General features: G+C 40.3%; 1 protein-coding gene across 2 annotated transcripts; it reads right to left on the bottom strand.

Moving 5' to 3' along the window:
• Positions 1-271: 271 nt before the first annotated feature.
• LOC102077528 (low-density lipoprotein receptor) lies at positions 272-19,276 on the bottom strand. 2 transcript variants are annotated; one of them, XM_005453980.4, is made up of 14 exons: positions 19,088-19,276; positions 18,345-18,479; positions 16,993-17,370; positions 13,163-13,282; positions 12,843-12,968; positions 11,275-11,440; positions 8,068-8,283; positions 7,366-7,484; positions 7,021-7,160; positions 6,313-6,454; positions 6,042-6,239; positions 4,859-4,925; positions 4,038-4,198; positions 272-2,125 (listed from the first exon to the last, which is right to left on the bottom strand). In XM_005453980.4, exons 1-14 carry the CDS (start codon positions 19,143-19,145, stop codon positions 2,112-2,114), a joined length of 2,040 nt encoding a protein of 679 aa, XP_005454037.1. In that variant the 5' UTR covers positions 19,146-19,276; the 3' UTR covers positions 272-2,111. The 2 variants fall into 2 exon arrangements, with proteins under 2 accessions (XP_005454037.1, XP_005454038.1); XM_005453981.4 differs by lacking the exon at positions 4,859-4,925 and having other exon boundaries at positions 19,088-19,273.
• Positions 19,277-19,355: the final 79 nt, after the last annotated feature.

The raw sequence follows: 19,355 nt of genomic DNA, 5'->3' as shown, positions 1-19,355 counted from the left end.
TGAGCATCGTTTAAACACCAAAGCCTACGAGAGTATTGTTGCTTCTTATGTTGTAGCTTCTTGGGATGGGCACAAACTGTGTGATGCTGTTGTATCAACATGGATCAAAATCTGATGAAAGTTTTCAGCACCTTGTTGAATCGGTGCCACGAAGAATTAAAGCCGTTCTGAAAGCAACAAGGGGTCCAATTCTGTACTAGCTAGGCGTAACTAATGAAGTGGCCAGCGAGTGTATGGTTAAGAGGCAAACATAAACGCACAAACACAGAACTATTTAATGAACTCTGTTTTAATTAATAACTCCGAACAGACCAGATCGTTGCAGTGCAGACAGAGCTGCAGGAGGCTCCTGACATTCGGTACAAATGGTGCTTTGTCACGATTGGATTAGCTAAAACTTTCATAGTTTCCATGCAGAGAGCAATGAAGTCAAAATGCAACAACATCAAATGTAGGAAAACATAAAATTCTTTGACTCATTTATAGCAATTAACAGAATTATGTAAAGTACAGAGACAGCACTAAAGCAGCTGCAATACTATTGTAAAATAAATAAACCCACCAAAATAAATATTAACAATACAAGTCAGCAGTTTGTCAGTTGCTGCCAATAGATCTTTTTTTTTTAAGGTACAACAGATAAAAACAAAACAAGAGACTGAAATCAGATAAGGCATTTCAACCATTCAACAGCATCAACCACAACCGCATCAATGCACAAACAAACAAAACAAAAAAAACATGAAGAAACCCCCAAACCTGCAAACACACAAATCCTATTTGCCTTTTTCCTTCGACTTCTTACACTACGTTACAGTACTGCTGCCACCGAACCAGCTACCACTTATTTCTCCCTTTTAAAGAAAACTGGGATAAATACAGTTATTTGTTTTCTAACAGTTGGCACTGCTTCTCGGTAATGGACTAAGAAAAAAGCCCTTTATTCATTTACTTATTTAAAGGTCACTTTAAACTGAATTCAGATTCCAAATGATGCCATAAGCCAGGGTAGGAATGTTGAAATGTTTAACTCAGCCAGCTTCTGAGCTGGTAATAAAACGTGTGCTGCACAAAAGTGGCTGCTAGATAGTTGATGTTATATTGTAGAAAATGGGAAAGCAGTCAAACACTGATGAAAACTCTCAAAACGTTATCGAACTAAGCCGAAGGGGGGAAAAAAAAAAAAAAAAAAAAAAAAAAAAAAAAAAAAAAAAAAAAACACAACATCCTGGTAGGGATGGATTTTTTAGATCAATATTTAACTTTCAGCTTTAATCCAGTCTGTGAAAACACACAAGAGTGACCTTCTACACTTTGCACTTTGTACCCTGCAGGATTCACACCGAGTGTGTAAACAGGACTATGCATACATTGGGTGATGCTCTTTACAATGTGCCAAACTAAATGTCTAAGAAATTAATGCATTTGCTCGCATGATTCCTGCTTGATGTGAGGAAGTAAAACTTGTAATACTGCTGGAGTTAAGTTTGGCGAATTGAACATAAGGCAAAAAGTACTCAAAACATTCAGTAAAAAGATGCAACTAAACCAAATATGAACAAATATTAGTGACTAAATAATTTCATCTGTGAAACCTCGTCCTCCAGTTGCTCATTCTCTTTGATCAAAAGTGCAAAACATATCAAAGAAACCAGCAAACTGTGTTGTCAATTACCAGAATGATCTCACTGCCAGTGTCCTTCATACACATAGTTTCACCTCGTCTTCAGTTCACATGGAAATGTGAAGACCTTAACAGTAAACCTGATGAACATTTCTTAGATATACTTAAAGAAAAAGAAACTGGATGTGCTTGTTCACCATTAAGTAAATAAACTATGACTTTAACAAAAACAAAGTGAGTTGCGAGAGGTATGTGAAAAATATCCTAAAAAGTGAAGGCTTTTCCTCCTCTTCAAATGCAGATATTTATCCCAGATCACAGATTTAAATTTCCAGGGGAGTTGGAACAATCAGCCAGGCTTGCTTGCTGCCTTGATGTCCTATCAGCTCCGAGGTCTTTGCCTGGTTAGGACACCACGAGGTTCACCGGCAGAAACCCAGTCAGCTGATCACTTGTGTCAAACCTTCACTCACCGTCCAAGTCCCGCTTAAGCAAAGTTTCCTGGCAGCAAAGAAAACACGACTTAGTCAACCTGCTGCATGGGATAAGCCTCCAACTTGTGAGTCAAACTGTGTTTCTCCTTATATATATTCTAGGATAAAGTCCGCACAAACAAAAGAAACTCATTGATGGGACAGCCTGTTTGTTTATATTGTGATGTGTGTCAGTTTAAAGTCTAGACAGGTGGAAGAAACTGTAGCTTAAAGGATGTATTCTGTCTGCATTTCAAACAGCCCATTTGCAGTTCTTTCTTACTATTTTAAAAGCTGAGATGCAAATTAGAAAATCTGAGGTTTCTTTCTTCAAATCTTAATAGCAAGACATGCGTGTTTTCCTCAAGAGGAAACACCTGTTGATCATGTCGCTTCAGAAGCACAAGGTTGTTTTTTTTTAAACTGCGAAGAGAGAATGTTGCTGCACTTACCACAGCTTAATTCAAGGACAACACACACACACATGAAAGTAGCTATAATTAGAAGCACTAGGTTTCTTTGGTCATCCATCCCCAATTTTACACTCAAAGAAATCCGCTGTTCTTCACCAGAACTGCTCACAGTGGCTTGATCAGATCTGACTGACTGTAATGAAATAACCCAAGAAGGATCACCAGGTTTTAATCCACATTAACCCAACCCCCGAGCTGTGTATCACTACTGAACGCTGCTTGAGTCAAAGCAGCAAGCAAAGCCAAAAACAAACAAATAACATGAAAGTTTAATGGGGAAAAAAAAAAAAACCATGTCAGGACTCCAACAAATGGGATTATCTTAGCCGGCCTCCCTATAGTGAAAACATTGTTCAGGGCTACTAAAGGCTGAGTCAGGGACCATATGATAACACAGTGTGCTGTTTGTTAATCCTGTGTCCTCTAATAAGAGAAGCCTGCACATTAGCCACAATATACTCCCTAACGTCTACTAATTTGCTTCTTCTAGCGTGTAAAGCAGGCCTCATTAGGGGTTAATGCAAGCCTAAGTTTTACTTCTTCGTTCTCAGACTGCAGGCTTACTTGTGGTTCTCAGGGCATTTAAAAGTAGCTTACAGGCCCCCCTCTCCTGCAAGCCAGCTCTCTCTTTGATAAAGCACATAGTTAGAGCTGGATTAAGTGACTCTGTTGGAGGTTTCTTCCTGTTAAAAGGGAATTTTTCCTTCCCACTGTCGCAAAGTGCTTGCTTATAGGAGGTCATCCGATTTTTGGCCTTCTCTGTATCATTGTAGTCTTGACCTTACAGTATAAAGTGTCTTGAGGGGACTGCTGTTGTGATATGGGGCTGTATAACTAAACTTTAAATGAACTGCTAGATTAGATAGCAACTAGTTAGCATATATTTTGGTCTGTACATGTTCTGACATGCATGTCACACTGTCGACCCATATATTGAAGGCTGTGTTATTTACGTAACCCCCCCCCATGTAGGTATCTGGGTGATGAATGTAAAACACTGGGGGGAATGCCAGTTTTTCTTTAGCGTTTTCTTTAAGCAATAATCCTGTAAACACAATGAACAGTTTGTTTTGTTGTGCAGGGAAAAAATGGGAATGACAAAAATTTGAAAATATTGCTTTTATGGCTTAATGCACATACTGTGTGTGGGTCCAGGTTCAGTTTGCAGTTGCCTGCTCGCTGCCCAATAGCTATGGTTTCCCTTTATTGTTTATCATGTAGTTTCCTTGTTTGGATGTGTTTTTGCAGGATTACTAACTCACTGAGGACTGAAAATACAATCTTAAAACATTTTTGCCTGTGAGGGTTGCATCTCATTGTCCAAAAAAGATAAAACAGAGGCTGTAAGATAGCCATGAAGTGGAAAAACAACATGTAAAGCAGCACGCTGTATCTCTCACACAAACTTACAATATCTCTTCTCTGCACAAACACCGACTCCTGGTTTTACCTTCAAACTCCTCTCACCTTGACCATATGTGTGTCTAAACCCATCGGTGGCTCTTGACTGATGAGGGGGTCCTGGGATTCCTTCAGCGAGAAGCTCGGCACAGTGAGAGACCTGTAAGGTTGTAATTCTTTCCTCCACCACCACACAGCCATTCCCACCAGCAGGACACTGAGGAACACTTGGAAACACACACAGGAAATTAATCACTTTTTTTGGAGTTCCAGACATGACATAGAAGCTGAAGTCATGCATGATGTCACCTCTATTACCTCCACTGAGTGGACAAATGGGTGGCAAGCATGAGTGGAAAAACACTTGTGGAAAAAGCCTTGCATTAACAACACTTCATAAAAACTAGAAAACATTAACTTATATTTATGGTAAATGAAATGCTTCTTATAGTGCATTTCTACTCCATTTGGGCATTTTTATAAAACAGGTCTCATTCATGCACATTCATACAAGCATTTTTTGCAAAGATATTCATATGCACGCCTGTCTTCATACATAAGATAAGATAAGAAGATAAGAACAACTTTATTTATCCCGAGGGAAATTCTTTTGTCACGTACATGCTCAAAGCAGCAGGAGAGACAGAGGAGCAGATGAAATAGATATAAGATATACAATAAGTATAGTGTACAGTAATATAGTAATATACAGTAGGATAGTGCATGGTGTCGGATAACTCTAACAGGTAATATACATAGTTATTTATTCACCAGGATATAGCTAACTATCAGTGCAGGCGGTTCTAGAAAGTGACAAAGTATTGTGCAATAGAATAAAGGGAGTAGCAGCATATGATGGGGGGATGAAAACAATATTCAATAAGTACCTTTGGGTAATATTGCACGGTCTGGGAGGGAACAGAATAATATAGGTAATCGTCTTAGGAGAATCACCTACAGAATGAGGAAGAGTTAAACAGTCTTATTGCTGTTTAACTCTACAAAGGATTTCCTGTGGCGGTCAGTTCTGCATTTCGGGGAAATTGCATACATGCAATCAAGCATAACATTATGACCACACAGGTGATGTGAATAACACTGATTATCCGTTTATTATGGCACCTGTTAGAGGTGTGATATTATCAGGGAACAAATGAACATTTTGTCATGGTGGCCCGGGTCTGCGGTGGTCAGTATCCATCTAAAGTGGTCCAAGCAAGGAACAATGGTAAAACCAACCAAGCCCCATCGATGCACGTGGGGGGTAAAGGCTGCCCCGTGTGGTCCAAACCAACAGACGAGCTACCAAAGCTCGAATTGCCAAAAAAGTTCATGCTGGTTCTGATAGAAAGGTGTCAGAATACAGTGCATTAGTTAGTTGCATACGAGGCTGCACAGACACAAATCAGTCACGGTACCCATGCAGACCCCTGTCCACCCTTTCATGGAAACCATATTCCCTGATGGCTGTGGCCTCTTTCAGCAGGATAATGCACCATGCCACAAAGCAAAAATGCTTCAGCAATGGTTTGAAGAGCACAACAACCAGTTTGAGGTTTTAATTTGCTCTGCAAATTCTACTGATCTCAATACAACAGAGCATCTCTCTGATTTGCTGGACAAACAAGTCTGATCCATGGAGGTCATATCTCGCAACTTACAGGACTTAAAAAAAAAAAACCAACAACAACAAAATAAAATTATTGATTGCTAACTTATTGGTGCCAGATCCCACAGCACAACTTCAGAGCTCGGGTAGAGTCCATGCATCGATGGGTCATGGCTGTTTTGGCAGCAAAAGTGGGACCAACACAATATTAGGCAGGTGGTCATAATGTTCGGCCTGATCGGTGCATCTCCCTCTGATGACTGACCTGCTGCATGTTTATTGCAGGGTGGAATACCTTAAGGATGAAATCATTACTAATCACTCTGGTAAACTGTAACTAAAAGGAAATGACTGGTTGAAATATTTGTGCCAGTACTAATTAAAGATGACCTTTCATGTCCTTTCATGTCCAGCGTGGATCTGATTTGTTTAAACGTCTTGAGACTTTGACAGATTCTTACCGATCAGAGAAAGGATTCCCACAAATGTAGGATCCGATAAAGCTGTTGCAGGAACTGCACGAGAGATTGCAGGAATTTCCTCTGTTTTGTTTCTTCCCGTTTCTGGAGAAACACAGCTGAACTTTGGGCCCTGAGTCAGCAAGTCAATGACACACTCGTGAAGGCAAACTGCCCTTGGACGTCCACAAACGGAGGGTCCTTAGAAGAAATCAGCAAAAATGATCAGTCTGGGACCTACAGTGTGAAGAAGTCACATTTTGATTGGGCATACCTTTTGGTTGGAGAACAGGGTGTATGATGAGCACACGACCTGGCGAGGTGACGTTAGACAGAAGCACTTGGAAGTCTCTGCCGTTGTGTTTGTTTGCTCGGCAGATGGATCGCGTAACTTCGTCACTCCAATATACAAATCCCTGAAACCCAGTGAGGAAAAGCTTTACCAGCACACAGCAGAAATCAGGCTTTGCATGCAAGAAGAAAGCTCCATATCTCATCATGAAGTGATTTTCTTGTATAGAGTCTATCCAGGAAGCACTCACAGCACTTCCCTCAAGTAGTGCAGGCCAAATATTCTCTTTCGTTTTAAGCTGTAGCTGATGCACTGATGCTGAGCTCTTTAACCCAGCTGTGATGAAGTTATAAAAGAAGACTAATCAAGCACCGGTGAAATGTGCAAGCAGCATGTCTTCTTAGTGATAGCCAACGGCACAAACAATAGATCTTTTAGTGGAAATTTAGGCCCTTTTGACACATACGTTGTGTTAGGGGTATTGTGTGTAGCGTTTTAAATCGAAAAATGAATTTAATACACTTTGGAATAAAGCTGCAAAATGACGAAAAGTGTAAGAAGTGAAGCACTGTAAATCCTTTCTGGATGCACTGCATTTAGTTTCCTTGCATTTAGCTGCCTTCAGTTTTCAAAACGCATTTGTTGTTGTCAGGATGTCAGGCAGCACAGACCATAATGTAATTCGTGTACCTCGAACACAGACAGTCCAAACACCCTGTCCAGATAGCCGTTAGACTCCACCACCGTTTTACGCTGACGACCGTCTAGATTTACTCTCGAGATTCTTCTCATTCCCTCGTCAAACCAGTACAGCAGCTGCCGAGGCATATCTAAGGGAACGTGCGACATGAATACCAGCACTAAGTGACTCAACAAAAATATATTCAAATGGACCAAACTGAAGGTCTGACTTCTGCCTGAGGTACAGAAAAATGAACTCATGTTGTTCCTCTTCTCTGGCTTCTCTAAATAATGCAGGCGCATTATTTAGAGAAGCCAGTTTAAAAGCAATTGATCTGAAATGTCAGAACATACCTAGAGAGAGGGCTACAGGCTGGCGTATTGAGGAAGTGACCAGAGCTTTTCTGTCGCAGCCGTCCAAACCGGCGCTTTCGATCTTTGGGGAGCCGCCACGTTCTGCCCAGAAAAGCAGTCTGAGAAAAGAAAAAAGCACCCATGTTTTGATCCTCTGTAGCTTTGATTTTTAAGACTATTATTTCACCTTTTGGTGATGGTGATGTCTTTTGTTGCAATTTTGAATTCAGGAGAAAATCCTATTTGCTAACAAATAATGCTTCAATAATTATGAGAAAAAAAAATAAAATAAAAAAAAATAAAAATATAATAATAATAATAATAATAATAATAATAATAATAATAATAATAATAAATGTGCAAAAAGGAAGTGGTTGGACCTACTGGCATTTAAACCAGGAAGAGGATGTATTATTTGAATAATTCAAAGCCTTCAAGCATGACTGATGAGAACACAGTCATGCTTGAACACCATGCAACTGTATTAATGTAGTGTTTTGTAATGTGCTGCTCCTCCCTGGATAAGTAAAGGTGTGACGTGCTAGCTTTTAGCTTCTTTGCTTAGAAATACAAAGACTGTTATTTAACAACCGTGATGCAACAGCACGTTATCACAGGTGAAGCTTCCCCCCCCCCCCCCTTTTTTCTTTATCTTGTGCTGTTAACCATTAAAATGAAATGCAAAATCCCGGAGCCTCGTACCCTCGGAGAGGATCCACAGCCACTGCGGAGGGTTTGTCGAGCCCTGTGATGAGCCGCTGATGAGCTGAACCATCCAGAAAGGCCACGCTAACCCACCCCCTCTCTATACTGGTCCAGTAGAGAAGTTGGTGGATCCAATCCACCGCCATGCTCGTTACCGAATCTTGGACTTTCAGCACCAACACATTTTCCTGTGGCTTTCTATCCATGGAGATCCTAAGAAACAATGCAAGAGTGACAGTAGGAAGCCCAGACAATACATTTTAAAAACACAAGGAACCAAAAAAAAAAAAAAAAAAAAAAAAAAAAAAATGTTTTCAAAGTGTTTCTTGAAATTTTAGCTGTAACAATCAGACCCCATCTGTGACACTCGCTTATTTTAGCCACATTAGAAACAATAATGTTAGCGTTCGTACGGTCTCAGACTGATACATCACCACAGTCACCCCCACCACAGAATAATAACTTTCATGACTGGCGTTTCCTTCCCCTCCACTACCAGGGTGATGTTTCTGGTTTTGTTTCAGTGAAACTTTTACCAGTTCCTCAAAACACATTTTTTTAAATATTATACTATATTATATTATTCAAGTCCGATTTTTTATTTTAGTTTTTAAATGTACTACTAGAAGCCAATGCTTGTGCACTTTACTGGCATTAGTTGTACCACGAACATCAAAAATTCTGGGTTGTGATTTTGCAGTAACAAAATGTGAAATTGTTTGCCGTAGTTTAAAACAAACAGGAAGAAATACAGACAAAGACAAACAAATATTCAGAATATGGAAACAGTACACACACAAAAAGGGAAGACTATTAAAAAGTGGTATTGTACAGTGTGTGTCTTCAGGTATGAGTGGGTGTGTGTGTGTGCAGGGGGTGTTAGATTTCGCAGCTGTAGGGAAGAAACTGTCCCCATACCTCCTTCCAGGAGACAGAGGGACAGTTTATTACCCGGTTGGGTGGAGAACGTGTGATAACCATGGGCACGCCAAGACACTAAACAAGGCCCTTGATGGTACACAGGCGATATACGTCATTGCAAGTTCTTTAAACTATGCTAGCACGCAAACTACCCAACATCACTGCCTAGGTTGCACTGTAGGGTTAAACCATACGCATCCTCTTTGTTTGATCTCTACAGTCAATAACTTCAACAGGAACAACAGGCTGAAATCGTGGGAACTGTGACTAACACCAAATCTGACCTTTTATGTTATTTTTCAGAGCATTTCTTAAACTTTTGTTGTTTATTTCTCTCTGGAACACGTACAAAATACATCAGTCACACAAGGGAAACAATGCTTCATACCACATTCAGCCACACGTGAAGACCACAAGCATGAAATTGTTAACCATTAACCATTTATTTTTTTAAGCTGAGCATTAATCGCTTAATAGGAGAAAGCAATCTGCAAGATACAGGCTGGACGTTTGCAACAGTAGTGTCTCAAAACTTAGCATGATTTATTTAGTAAGTACATGACATGGGTGATATATGATCTTCTGTCTAGAACTTGAAGAGCTTGTTTACGAGGTGGAAATTGACTCATGTTTGCCTGTGATAAGTCATTTGAATGAACCAGCATAAAGAAATTCCCCTTATATCCCTATCAGCAGACTCACGTCACTCTTTAATGCTTCTGAGAATTACTATTATCCAGAACTGCTTTGCATCATTAACATCTGCTGAACTAGAATAAATTTTCTGATAAAAAGCATTTCCTCACCAGCACTGACACACCTGTGTGCTGGGTTTTTTTACTGTGTGGAATGAGAGAGAGAGGATGTTTGATATTTAAACAATTAAATTACCTATTACCCAAATAATCTGACCAGGTGAAGGTTATTTGGTTTCTATTGCCTTAATCTGAGTCAAAGCTGTTTAAGAAAAACAGCTGTGAAGTGAAATGTGTGACATTTTCAGAATCAGAACATACTGTTTGGTTTGAACCTGGAGTTCAGTCATGGCGGTAGTCACACGGATAGTGGCGCCGCAGCATGTGGCTGTTTTCACCGTCCCATAGCGTTTTTGTGTTCGGGTCACATTTCAGACCACGGTGCTGTACTGTTTCTATTTATACTGCAAGCACTGGTGGACAAGTAAGAGCGTGTGAACACAGTTTATCAACACCTAACCTAAATGAGCTGTGGGCCACTGCTGACACCGTCATCTCACTCGAGGGCCACTTTCGTGTTCAGGTAATGCAAGAAAAAACAAGAAAACACCCAGAAATATTTCCAAAAATGTTCAAATGTGAACACATTTTACCCCTCACAGCAGCACTTCTGCTATCATTTGTTCGTATTTAACAAAATAAAAGTGCAGACATAAGTGTACACATTAGTTTTGGACTCACTGAACTAACAGCCAATCCCTCAGCATGTTTGTGCTCATATTGGCTTCATATTAACTCTTTTTTTGCTTTTTTTTAAAAAACTTCTTTTAACATTGCGCTCAACAACAAACATCCTCCCTAACAAAAAAGCCAACTTCAAGGGCCAAACTGCATTAGATTTCTTCCCCCAAGTGGTCCCCGGGCCGCGAGTTTCAGACCCCTACCTGACAGGTTACTGTAGTCCGGTAAATGTGTGTCTATTAAAGGAGACCAGTTAGGGCTTTGCATACAGATAGGAATATCAAAATCCAATCTCTCTGCTCTGCAGCTGATCAGTTTTGGTCCACAGACAGGAAACAATTCCCAGATTTCAAAAGGTTATTTTATCAAAGTACCCTTTTTAATCTGATCAGATCATGTTTTCTATATTTTTAATAATAAGTAACTAATAATAGTTAGGAAACTAAAACTGATCCTCTGAAAATGGGTGTGGTCCATCTCACTTATAGATCCACATCAGCGTTAGGAAAAAAAATAAATAAAAAACAAAAAATGGGTGAACATCCATGTGTTTATTTTAGTGCTGTCAGGGTTAATCTTGTTAAAATGACGTTAACGCCATAACTGCATTAACATGGCAAATCTCCGTTAGCGAGTTAACGCGGATCGCCCCGTGCCTGGGGCTTCATGGCGCAAATGCTTTAACCAGCTAACCACGCTAATGCCGTGCTGTTACGGCGTTAACGTTATTTTAACAAGATTAACGCTGACAGCACTTTTTTTTTGGACCTCAAATTTTCTTGCAACTGTCACATGTGACTTTGGAAAGCAGAACATACAGAAATGTGCTGCACATGCACTCTGTTACCTGTAAATGGAGACTCTTCCTTGTTGGGCCCAGTATAGTGTGCGGTTAGAAATCATGACAGCCAGAGGCCCTGGCACATGCGGTGCCACTTCCCTGTACTCAGAGCTGCTGATGTTTTTCAGCTGGATCCCTTTGGAAGTGGTGAAGACCAGCTGAGCTTCATCTCCTGAAAAGACACACATTTACTGTATACAGTAACCACTGGTAAACAGTAGAAATTACTCTGTATTTATCTACATTTTCATTTCTCTCGTAAATCTCTAATTTCCATTTTTCTTGCTGACATCTGTGCTGTTGTAACAAGAGAATTTCCCCAGTGTGAGCTTAATAAAGTCTATATCTATTTATCTTCAATGTATTAATTCATATAAATGAGATCTGCCATAACTATTTTTTACTTTTCCAAATGTCCTTGAAGACATGTGGACAAGGTCACCGGGCCTGCTTTGAACTCTTTGCCTTTATTTTTTCAGTGAGAGGTTTATATTACAATAGTTTACACAACACAAACACTGTAAGTCGCACGATAACACAATGGAATGGAAAATGGCATTAACTACAGTAGATGTATCTATGCTGAAGTTTCGGATTTAGCAACATGTTTGTACAGTCGTGTCAACTATATAGTGTGACTGAGTCAATATATGTTAAGGTGTAACCTGTCTGAACTTTAAACAATAGTTTGATTGTACTTGCAGATACTGTTGATAACATAGAGGAATATTGGCAGGGCTACCCCTCACCTTTCAAGTAACCTTGAGCTTTAGATCAAGGTTACTAATATATAAACTTGTCAGAGATTGTTAGTCGATGCACCTATGGTATCAATTTGAAGCTCCTACGTTACCTCATTCTTGTGTTATCACATTCACAAACTTGGGAGTCGGATCTGAGCCAGACTTCATAAAAAACAAAAACAAAAACACTTCATCTCAGATGAAAATAAACAAATATAAAAACAAATAGACTAACTCAGCAAATGTGCCCATGGCTATTCCACACCATTCTCAACCTACAGTCAAATCGTGTTGGAAAACTGTTTCCTGCTGCTCAAAACATCATAAATCGCAGATTTGTAAATGCTTGCTGCTGGCGTTCTTTAACTTGGTATCAAACTCATCAGGATGTCCTAAAAAACTCCCTGAAAAGCCTTCAGGTAATCCAAAATGCTGCATCAAGAGTACTGACAGGGACTAGAAAGAGAGAGCACATTTCTCCTATATTGGCTGCCCTTCATTGGCTCCCTGTTAAATCCAGAATTGAATTCAAAATCCTGCTGCTCACATACAAGGTCCTAAATAATCAGGCCCCATCTTATCTTAATGACCTTATAGTACCATATCACCCTATTAGAGCACTTCGCTTTAGAGTATTTAAAAGTAGAATGGGAGGGAGAGCCTTCAGTTTTCAGGCCCCTCTTCTGTGGAACCAGCTTCCAGTTGGGATTCAGGACACAGACACCATCTCTACTTTTGATGATGATGATGATGATGATGATGATGATGATGATCTAGCAACTCCACTGATGGCACACATCTGAAATTGTTGTGAGATAATTTGATGTTCACCTTCAGCTTTGCACTCTCCAGTTGTTGCATTCATCCTGTAGCCCTCTTGGCACTCACAGGTGAAGCTGCTGTTATTGTGCACACACAGTTGATCACATGTGTCCCTCTCCAGGCACACATCCACCTCTAAAAAAAAGAAAAAAGAAAAAGAAAAAAAGAATTAAAGAGATCATTTACTAAAGAGTAAATACTCACAGCTCGCATTTTATTGTAATATGTATGTAAGACGAACGCTACAACCCTGACTTATGAATAAAAAAAAATAAACAAATGTTGGGATGGGGTTGTTTTTGTAGCTGCTCCATCAGGCTGCCACTCACCCTCACACTGGCTGTCACTGACCAGCTTCATGTTGTCGGGGCAGCTGCAGAAGAAACCCATCGGCTGATCCACGCAATAATGAGAACAGCCGCCATTATTGACCAGACACTCGTCCTGATCTGCAACAAGAAGAGAGAAAAAAACAAACAAAAAACAAACCCACACATCAGCAGTGGTTTCACACCAAGAACCACCACGCTCTGACTAATAATAGTCGGGTAATGCCAGCATGATCGTGCTGATTTTGAGTTTAATGTTTAGCACAATCATTTTACTTTAGTGTGTTCATATGACAACATTCGCTTATTATTTCTAAACATATCCGAAGCTAACCGAGCAATCTGAAGGCGTCATTAATGAAAATGGGATGCTTGAAATTTTAGCTCGGCAGCTGAACTTGAGAAAAAGTAAAACATGAGAATCAGCAACGAGAACACGAGGATCCAAACGGGTGTGTCAACCACAGGGGTGGATATAACTCAAGCTGCACTGTGGTTAAAACGTACAGTAACTACACTGAGCCTCTACCCAGCTGTTCATGCAGATGAGAGAAAATTATGAAAAACATTCAGAAACCACAACTCTGTAACTTGCTCCAAACATGAAGATGTGAGACTATGGCCAGCAACAGCTTAACTGAGCTGAAGTGCTTCTACCAGGAGGCAGCTACCTCTTACGTTTACTGAATGCATTTGCAACTCTAATTTCAAAGAAGCATATCGTCAACCTTCTGGAAGTTTTCCAAGACAAACTCTCCCCACCTTCTCTTGAAACGACAACGCCCTTGGTGTTCAATTATATGGCACACCATCCTTCAAAAAATAAAATTAAAAAAAAAACCCCAAACACCTCTACCAGAGTTCAATGCAGTAAAAAAAATAAAAAAACTGTTACATTTTTCTCATTATTTTTTCTGACTTTTTCACAAGGCGTTGCTGCAACAGATCCTGTGTGAATTGTTACCCAGCCCACTGGTGTGTGTGATGGTGTAAAGATTGATGTTGCAGCTGTAAAATACTCCATATCTCGTTTTGGCTCTGGCCAACATGAACAGGGATGTTTTAAGGAAGAAAAGTTTTAAACAGTTATCACAACCAACAGTGGGGTTTGGATCCCGTTTGGCAAATACGATGATCAGTAGCCTCGTCCCACTGCTGCTCATGTGCAATTTTTAAATCCACTCAAATGATTTGTGTTTTTACGAGTCTGGCTCCTACAAAAAAGACATTTATTGTGGGATATTGTGTAAAAATGATTTGCAAATCTCATAAAACTATATTTTATTCACAGTAGAATATAGAAAACTTATCAAATATTTAAATTGACACATTTTACTACTTAATTAAATATATTAGCGCATTTTAAATTTGCAGGCAGTAAAGCATTTCAAAAAAGTTGGGATAAAGTCAAAAGGCTAGAAAAGTAAGTGTTGCTGAAATGAAACACCTGGGGGACATTTTCAGGTAATCATGTTAGGTCAGTAACATGAGCGGGTATAAAAAGAGCATCTTAGAGAGGCAGAGTTTCACAGAAATAAAGATTCAAGGTTCAATCAGTCTGCAAAACTGTGGACTTTGAATAATGTTCCTCAATGTCCAGCTACAAAGACTCATAACATATCATCGAAAGACTCTCTGGAGAATTTTCTGTGTGCAAAGTACAAGGCTGGAAATCAACACCGGATGGCTGTGACCTTAAAGCACACACAGCCCACTGTATGTAATAATAAGCGCCATGATTCTTCAAAGGAAATCACTGCATGAGCTCAGGAACACTTCCAGAAATGACCGTCTGTGAACACAGCTCACAGTATGACTAAACCTCTATCACACTGATCAAATACAAAAGAAATTTCAACAAAAGAGTAGTTTTCAATCATCTTTGGGGCCTGTTCTCCACTACTGGGCACATCTGTCACTACTGGTTTGGTCTTTGTTTTAAGCCTCATCTTAAAACCAGTTAAAGTGATTGAACATGATGTACCAACATCTCCTCTGGGTCAGCTCTTTTTTGAGAGAAAGCGGTAAACTGTTCTGTTTTCAGATGAATCTAAACTCTTTTTGGAAAACATGAAAATGTGCAACAGAGTATCCAGGGTGTTCCCCAGCTCTTACCTCGTGACAGCTGGGATAGCTTCCAGCACATTTTCTCAGTTCCAACATTTTAATGTTCTACTGGAAACATCCCAGCTTTTGGGGAATTTGTTTGTACAGTTAAGCAGGTGGAATAATTCATCAGCACGCCATATTTTCTCCCATCACAGAAGCTGTGAGCTGAGAAATTTTAGCACCTTGTTATTATTATATTCGATAACAAACTGAAAGCGCAATTCTGCTGATTAACTCAGCTTTCCCACACACGCATTAGTAAGACGGTTGCGTTGTGTTTAGTCTCCCAACTGTACAGATGACCAACAACTCAGGCACCGATGAAGGTGCAGCAATCGTTATCAACTCTGGTCTGAACAGAGCCTTCAGCTAAGATGTTTGGCTGTTATAACTTCAGTACAGCAACTCAATGCTGCCCTCTGCTGGATGACGCTGTGACACGTGTAACAGTTTTGTGAGTCAAAACTGTGAGACCTGTCTCTGTTTGAAAGTTTGGAAATTCTGAAAACCCCTCAGGGAGTACAGAGATCGTCTGTGTGACAATTTTTCTTTCTGTGACACCAACATTTCAAACATTACACACACTTTCTGGACATCTGTGTAAAAGCTCTTCCCATCTACCTTCATTCTATCCACCTTCAACTTCAGGCATCAAATGTCACCAGTTACAAGAGCATTATCTTGTATTACAGTAGTGTTAACTTGCGCCTTATTAAAAATGAATCAGACGTGATTGCCGCAGGCCTGCACAAATTGGATTAGTCTGTATTCTTTGTTGCTTGTAGAACTCGAGTATCAGCATACAATATTTATTCTACTTCCCATTATCATCATCATCATCATCATCATCAGTGTGCAGCAGCATCCAGTATGGCTTCATTCTAGGGGGCAGCTGCAACACTAGAGGTCAAACGTGTTGGTTGACTATTAAAAGTACAATCTTTATACACTTACCAGCTATTAAGTTGGCTAATGCTAATGCAAATATCTAATCAGCCAATCACATGGCTGATTAGATATTTCAGTGCACAAGGACATGAACCTGCTGCTCTGAAAGACAGAAAATATCCAGTAAGCGGCGGTTCTTTGGGAGAAAATGCCTTGCTGATTAGAGAAGAATAAGCAGACTGCTTCAAGCTGCTGGGAAGGTAATGTTGTTAACGTGTGTACTGGCTAACCTATCATTCAAGCATTCTTGTGGGTTTATGGCTATTTCACATCCAGGTGCACATCGGGCTGGTGGTATAGAGTAGTGTTTGGGGCACAGAGGAAGAACAAGCCTTCCTGTCATGTTGATAACACCAGCTCATGGGTGTGCCTTTTCTCTTCTTTACCACAGCTCCACATCTTTGACACAGGAAACCAGTTGCCCCACTAAGTCACACTTTTAGAAGATAATATGCCACGTCACAAAGCAACTTTTTACTTTAATGTCACATCATGGATACGCCGCAATTATGTGATGCTATCAAGTCAATATGGACCAAAATCTGAGGAATGTTTCAGCACCTTGTTGCATCTAATCCCACCAACAATTAAGGTTGTTCTGAAGGCAAAACAGGGTCTAAGTGTTCCTAACAAAAAGGTGGACAGAATCGCATTTTTCTATTCTGCTTTATGCCTTAAATAAAAAAAAACAGGTTCAACAGAGCCAGTACAGCTTATACTGACAACTTCAACATTTTATCCAAGGAAGTGGAGATGCACATCACATCACTCACCGCAGTTTTCCTCGTCGCTGCCGTCAGAGCAGTCTTCCGACTGGTCACACCTCCAGATATGACGGATGCAGTGGCCGTTCTTGCATGGAAACTCCGACGCAGCACATCTCGGTGACGCCTGCGGGAGGGTTTGAGCTAAACCACACAACTCCCCGGTCTCATCACGTCCATCTCGGCAATCAGTCCGCCTGTCGCAGACCCTGTTTCTAGGCAGGCAGGCGTCAGACGGCCCACAGGAAAAGAAACCAGTAGTGCAGTTCATGCAGGAAGTCTCGTCGCTCCCATCGGCACAGTCATCCACACCATTGCATAAGTAATCCATCGATATGCACCTTCTGCTCTGGCAGGCAAACTCACCTTTGGTGCACCACACATGGCCTGTGAAGAGTCACAGCTGAAAGTTAAAACTAAAATTCAAGCATGAGTGTCTTAAAGCTTCAGCGGAAACATAATCTGAAAGGTAAAAGGGTGTTTAAAGTCGGCACTTTAATTTGTGTCATTTATCTGAGACAGACAAGAAAACAAGAGCATGATCCGACAGAGTAAATGTGTCTAATGCTCCTAGTTCTACTGGATTAATCTGGATTGGATTAGTCTCTTTAAAGTCTCCTGGCCTAGCTGATGAACGAATAAATTATTCACTTTTTAGTTTTCCTGGCCAGCAGTCAAACCAAAACCTTCCAGGTTTAAGTCACACATCCCCAAGCTCTAAACAACTCTGCAAATATTCCAACCTGCTGGCTTCATTCACGTCAGCAAAGTTTATGTTGAACCTAAAATCACACCTAATCCTTTCAGAAGTTCTCCCTCCTGCAGGGTTCTGTTTGGCAAACCTGCAGCCTGATGTCCTTGGTGAACACTAAATCTCTCTGGAATTCGATATTAAAGACTCCCATGACTTCAGCAGGATTAGAAAAACAGAATCTCAAATGGCATATTCCCACGCAGCATGAGAACAGCAGTTAATCTGTTCTGCAAAAGAAGTCCAAAGGGTGCAACAGTGTACAGTATGCCATAAATCTTGAGTAAGACAATTGTAACAGTGCAGATTTAGATTTAGTAACATTATTAAAGTACATATCAGTCATGCGTGGAACATAACATAACATCTCAACTATGCTGCCTTATTAAAATTAAAATAAATTAATGGATAAAATTTTTAATTTTATTAAAAAAAACAAAAAACAAACAAACAAACAAACAAACAAACAAACATATTTATGCAGAATTTACTTTTTTTCTAAGTTACTGAGAAAGTAGTCCTAATGTTGTAATAGGCCAAACAGATTACACCTTGTTGCTAAACACAAAGCAATGAGCATGTGTGTGATGAAGAGTATGTGTGCACTCACTGCAGTGGAGTTCGTCCGATCGGTCCTCACAGTCTGCATGTCCATCACACACCTTCAGAGTGGAGATGCATGCGCCATCGCTGCACGTGAATTCTCGCTGCTGGTGACAGGCGGGCACAAAGTGACCCGCAGCGCCTGGAAACGAGGCACACTGAGTGTTTTACTGCTGTGGGAAATGAGCTGATAAATTAATGACTTATTAAAGATAAGAAAGGACTTGGTCATTACATTGCTGACAAAATAGGTATTTTAAGAATATCCAAGAGTACTATATTTAATTTTTTAAATCCATACATTAACCTGCGAAAATCAACCTGCAACACGTAAATTTTCCAAAAAGTGCAAAAAAAAAATAAATCACATTAAATCAATCACAATGTGACAGGCTCTCGTACCAGTTTGTTTCATGCAAATGCATCATAATGATTCATTCGGCCCTAACAGACTGTGACTGTGCAAACATCCCATAATATAATGTTGTTTTTATGGTTTTCTGTTGACACACTCGCGCACACACAATAACCCGAACATAAAACGCCACGGCTTCCTGAAGCCCTGTTTGTCTATGGTTTAGTAACAGTAAAAGCGTAAACACGTCATGAGTAACAGACCAAGCTCAACCCCGCTCGCGCTGTAAGCATTCTTCATTCAAAGTAACAGGCGCTCTTCACGCGCTCCGAAAACGACAAACCGGTTCATTTTACACACACACGCAGAAGCAGCTTTTTCTTTCCATATCATACCCCAAACATGGAAGGAGAGACCCACGACCAGAAGAAATACAGCTCCAAGGTGTCCCATGTTCAATGTCCTCCAAAGAAGCGAGGCAGATGGCGCGCAAATATGACGCAAGAGCCGAGCCTGTCAACCTGTCAGGTCTCCGAGTTGGTACTTGTTTTCTCCGTCGTTCATACTTCCTTTCTTCGTCTAGTTCTGTTCCTTTTATACTCGTGAACTGGCTCGTGTTGAGTAGAAACTGCTGCAAGTTTTGTACTTGCTTATCTTTATATC

The sequence above is a fragment of the Oreochromis niloticus genome, linkage group LG15, assembly GCF_001858045.2.
Source record: "Oreochromis niloticus isolate F11D_XX linkage group LG15, O_niloticus_UMD_NMBU, whole genome shotgun sequence".
In the NCBI taxonomy this organism is placed as follows: Eukaryota; Metazoa; Chordata; class Actinopteri; order Cichliformes; family Cichlidae; genus Oreochromis; species Oreochromis niloticus.
The sequence above is the reverse complement of the archived record's forward strand: the minus strand, read 5'-3'. Positions and strand labels throughout refer to the sequence as shown.